The following is a 5,332-nucleotide window of genomic DNA, read 5'->3' as shown; positions in this document are numbered from 1 at the left end:
AATTACTAAAATTATTAATCCCACAATGAAAATTTTGTTATCAGTAATTTAAAGTTTTTGCTATTAAAAATACACACGATAAGAAAAACATATGAGTAGAAAACATCATTTAGTAGACATTAATATTAAAAATATACTATGTATGTTAATATCATTTAAATTTAATTACATATTCTATCAAATTTTTAAAAAAATTGTTTGAATTAATAAAATTGATTTATACATTCGCACAAATTTACTTATATATGTAATAATTACTGACTTTTAATTATTCAATATATATTTATTATTTCATAATATATAAGAACATATAATATATAAAATAATTTATATATATAATGTTTATCTCGCGAATGCGCAGATCTTAGTCTAGTTACCATATTGTTTAAAAAGTAACATGATGTGTATGGGGGAAATAGTTATTGTTTATTTTAATTTTACATAAATGTTCAAACAAAAAAGGGTTTCTCACATAAAATGATGGAGAACCGACTCGTCGCGTTCCCGACCAAACCCTCTCAAGTAGTTTTGGAGTTGGCAAAAATAAAAAAACAAATAAAAATAAATAGTCCATATATATAAAAGTATCATCACTTTCCTTTTCTATTAAAAAATATCTGTTTTGTGAAATTACGATTATGATGTCTTCTTCTTCAGTTGCCGAACCCGCCGGTATGATAAAGAAAAGCTACCGTCGTCAGAAATCTCAAGTAAGCTTTGTGTGTCCATCATACTTATTTTGATTTTTGAAAACAAGTTCTTGTTTCTGAACAAAGAAGGTGTTGGATGATTTGATATACACAGAGATTATGGGCAAAGCTGGTGATGAGAAAGTGGTTGAACATAAGCGCTAAAGATCCTGAGTACGGTGCTGACACTGAAGACGAATCCGAAAACGACGACTTTGGAGAGAGAAACCAAGACTCCAACAGCTCCGATGAAGGTTTGTTTCTTCTTTCAGAATCATCATCGGTTCTTGTTTCCCGGTTATCTAATCCGGTTTAACAGATTGTGAAGAATCGAGCACGCAAATAAAAGAACCGGTTCAACCAAAGGTTTGTGAGAACGCCGAGGATGCCATCGCCGCTGCTTCTGCCACCGTAGACGCCGCCGCAGCTGCCGCAGAGTTTATTAACAATGGTAATGCCGGTAGTTCTTGAGATTCCTAGGTTTTTAGTTTAGTCCCTTTGCTGAATTTTAAAAAATCTTTAATAACTCAAAATAAATAAAAAAGTTAATGAGTCTTTAATATTTTTTTTTTTTTTTTGTGTGATATCAGATGCCCCAATGAAGTTACGGAGAAGAAATTCTGAAACTTTAAGAGCACACTATATTTACAACAAAGAAATAAGGTACGATCTTGCTGTGTTCTTTTGAGATGTAACTCTATTTTATTTAGTGTATATTTTTTTTTTATTCTAGTAGGAATAGTACTATATATAGTATATAGATTCGGATCCTATCATTCTTGTTGGTGAAAAGGAGACCTAGAACAACATGTCGGAATTTTATATAAACTAAAACTAGTTGTGTGTGTGAGCAGAGTATGTGTTGGTACGTGGAACGTAGGAGGAATCTCACCGCCGTCTGATCTTGACATCGATGACTGGATCGAAATTAATCAACCTGCTGATATCTACGTTCTTGGGTAAAACACATTTGACTTTTCTTCAAAACGACATGGACAAAACTAACTCTGTTCATTAAGTATGTTCTTCTTCAGAGATTTATTATGTTTTTTTTTTTTTGTTTGGTATGAAGTTTACAAGAGATTGTTCCCTTGAATGCTGGAAACATACTTGGAGCAGAAGATAACCGACCGGTTACAAAATGGGAAGAAGTGATCAGAGAATCATTGAACAGAGTCAGACCAAAAAACTCGGGGTTTAAGAGCTACAGTGATCCACCATCTCCGGGAAGATTCAAACCTTTCGAGGAAACACACGATGTTATAGAGGGAGAAGTCGCTTACGAGACTGATAGTGACGCTGGCGTTGAGATCCACCCCATCGACGAGGAAGAAGAAGGAAGCCTCCGGGTGCTAAAACATGACGGTGGAGTTATAGGAGAAGTCAACACCTTCGTTGACCCGAGTTCCGGTTTGCCCGTTGTTGAGATTAATACACAGTTCTCTTCTACAAAGAAGCTAGACAGACAAGTATGTTTACGTTCCGACAGCTTAGAGAAGAGAAGGAACGACAAGGATGATGCCTCTGAACCTGGTTTGAAGACGCTACACCGGATGCTAAGTGGGAAAGAAAGGATCGGTTTGAGCTGGCCTGAGCCACCTTTGAACATGTTAGGACCTTCTTGCGTTCTCGATAAAAAGCCGTCGTTAAAGACAGTGAAGTCATTGAGAACAGCAAATTCTTTCAAGGCTTACAGTTCGTTTAAGTCTGTAGTTCGTTTAGCTGAGATGGACTTGAAGTTGTTGATGGAGAGGAAACGAAGACCGGCTTATGTGAGGCTAGTGAGTAAACAAATGGTTGGGATTCTTTTGACCATTTGGGTTAAACGAAGCTTGCGAAAACACATTCAGAACGTTAGAGTCTCTACGGTTGGAGTTGGCATCATGGGTTATATTGGTAACAAGGTATATAAAAAAATGATTGGACTTATGTTACAATATGTTCAAAATGGTTTTTAATGTGATTTGTGGTGTGCAGGGAGCTGTGTCTGTGAGTATGTCGATAAATCAAACGTTCTTCTGTTTCATATGCACACATTTGACGGCAGGAGAACGAGAGGTTGATCAGATCAAGAGGAACGCTGATGTTCACGAGATACATAAGAGAACAATCTTCCACTCTGTCTCAGCTCTTGGACTTCCCAAGCTTATCTATGATCACGAGTATGTATTTTCTTTTCTTGCTATCTTTTCCTAACGATAACATACGGAATAATAACTGCATTGCATTGCGGTTCTAATAGTAACAAAAACATAAATATATATACTTTTTTTATTATTAACTATGGTGTGGTTCTATCCATTTGCCATTCGATACCTAAAGAAAGCTAGTTTTTATTTCTAGAACTTAACTTTGTAATCACCTCTTTGCAGAAGAATAATCTGGTTAGGCGATCTGAACTATAGGCTTAATCTATCTTATGAGAAAGCCAGAGACCTGATCTCCAAGAAAGAATGGTCACACTTACTTGAATATGATCAGGTAAATAATAAACTTGTTAATATTAGGATTTAGATCTCAAATATGATTAAGCTCCACAGCTCAACTTTCCTCATTTTTTTTTGTTTCTTATGAATGAATATTTATATTGCAGCTGGTAAAAGAGTACAAGAAAGGTCGAGCATTTGACGGATGGTCAGAAGGAACTCTACATTTTCCACCGACCTACAAGTACCAAGCACATTCCGATGAGTACACTTGTGGAGATGGAAAGGGGGCGCGGAGAACACCAGCGTGGTGTGATAGAGTATTATCCTACGGCAATGGAATGAAGCTGGTTCATTACCGGCGGACCGAACAGAACTTCTCAGATCATCGTCCGGTCACAGCCATATACATGGCTGAAGTCGAGGTGTTTTCCGTGAGGAAACTTCAGCAAGCGTTGACATTGACAGATAGAGAGATTGAAGACGAGAAACTTGTCGCCATAGTGGCTTAGAAGAATAAGAAACAAAGAAGGGGTTATATTTGGTGCTTGCTTGTTGTTTGATCTTTGCATATGAAGTACTGGCGAAAGAGACATTCTCTTTCAACGGATATGTATTACTCTCGTGTCGTTACTGAGGCATTACACTATAGTTCTATCTTCTCTTCTTTAGTGAATTCACCATAAAAGCCACCTAAACACACACAAAGATACTGAAAAAGTTAATTACGGCGATGTGAATATATACAAATAAATAGTTTTTTTTTAGAACAAGACAAATAAATAGTTTAACCAAAGGAGTGATAAAATTTTAATTTCATGAATAGACAGGAGCAGAATATAAGACCTTAAGGCTAAATGAGTATGAGAGAGGATCATCTCTCAATATAACACCAGACCACTCAATCTTCCCCCAAATCTCGCCTCCCTCGTGCATCTCCAAGGAAATCTCCGCAGACCTAAGCTCCAAACCCTCAGGATATTCAAGCTGCGTGTTCCAGAAGATGACAATGTTCCCAGCAGAGTTGCAACATAGTTTGCTAATATCATATTTGATATCGGTCTTGGTTGGTTTACATAGTTCATAATATTTGTCACTATACTCCAAGACGTGTCTCGAGCCACAGAAAGACTCTTGCAGCTCTGCCAAGCCCTTCACTTCCTTCCAATCCAACTCATCTGGCTCACACCACAGTATTCTCCCGCGAGTTCCACGACAAAATAACAATTCCCCAATGGCACACCAATCGCTTCTGTATCCTGGCATGGTATCTCTTTTTCCGCTTGTCCAGGATGGACATTCACTTGGCAAGAAGTTGAAGCTTTGATCCTCCTCATCAACCGCGTAAACCTTCGTCCCTTGTATTACAACACTTTGGTCGATAGTGTGGAACATCTTCGGTGTAACATAAGGTACGCCAGGTTTGGGTCTTCGGATCAAACACCTCTGCCCAGTTGGAGGAATTAGAGTCGTCCCCGCACCCTCCGAACACGTATATCTTCCCGTCTACTAGGCTTACCGATGCGGAAGCACGAGCCATCTTCATCGATGGGGCTCGTTGCCATGTGTGAGAGAAACAATCGAGGAACCATACCTCCGAAGTTGGAAAACGGTTTATGATTCCACCGAGTACATAGATACCCCAATCCACCACCACGAAAGAGGATGATTCTGGAGCCTGGTAAGGGTTCGATGGGATTGGCCGCAGCCTTCGAGTTTCTGTGAGGACGAACCAACTTGGGTTTGGGTTAGGAAAGATGTGTAAGCATACATATTGAGATGCTTCGGTGCAACCTATCAGCCACCGCGTGATGCAAAGCTCAGGGGCAGCTACAAGAGAGCGATGTCTCTTAGAGACTAGAGACACGGCCACGTGGTCCGATTTCGTGAGGCGAGCCAAGCAGCTCAGAGCCACAGCGTCTGGCAATGACGACCATGATGGAGAAGCCTCCTCCTTATTCGTCCTCTTACTTCTTTTCTTGTGTTGTGGTGACACTTTGGATGCGTCAGTGGAGATCATCGCCTGCTCTCGCACTCTCAACATACAACTCACAAAAATATCAGGTCCCTATATCTGATTGACTGATTATGGATTTGATCAAACTACATGAATTATGAGAGGTGGATTGGAGGGGACATGTATTTATATAATTTTATGGTTATTTTTCTTCCAAAACGAATTAGGATTATGAAAAAACTTAGTTTCCTTTTTCGTTT

At 38.8% G+C, this 5,332-nt stretch overlaps 1 protein-coding gene and 1 pseudogene across 1 annotated transcript; one reads left to right on the top strand and one right to left on the bottom strand.

Annotated features, from left to right (window-relative positions):
- The first annotated feature begins 593 nt into the window (after positions 1-593).
- LOC106296351 (type IV inositol polyphosphate 5-phosphatase 3) lies at positions 594-3,781 on the top strand. Its single transcript, XM_013732467.1, has 9 exons — positions 594-710; positions 805-943; positions 1,009-1,140; positions 1,280-1,352; positions 1,544-1,648; positions 1,762-2,593; positions 2,667-2,851; positions 3,062-3,170; positions 3,283-3,781. The coding sequence occupies exons 1-9, from the start codon at positions 639-641 to the stop codon at positions 3,625-3,627; spliced, it is 1,992 nt and encodes a 663-aa protein (XP_013587921.1). The 5' UTR covers positions 594-638; the 3' UTR covers positions 3,628-3,781.
- LOC106298108 lies at positions 3,572-5,135 on the bottom strand (annotated as a pseudogene).
- Between the last annotated feature and the right edge of the window lie 197 nt (positions 5,136-5,332).

This window comes from Brassica oleracea, chromosome C6 (assembly GCF_000695525.1).
Source record: "Brassica oleracea var. oleracea cultivar TO1000 chromosome C6, BOL, whole genome shotgun sequence".
Classification (NCBI taxonomy): domain Eukaryota; kingdom Viridiplantae; phylum Streptophyta; class Magnoliopsida; order Brassicales; family Brassicaceae; genus Brassica; species Brassica oleracea.
Note: the sequence above shows the minus strand (reverse complement) of the source record. Positions and strands in the feature narration are given on the sequence as shown.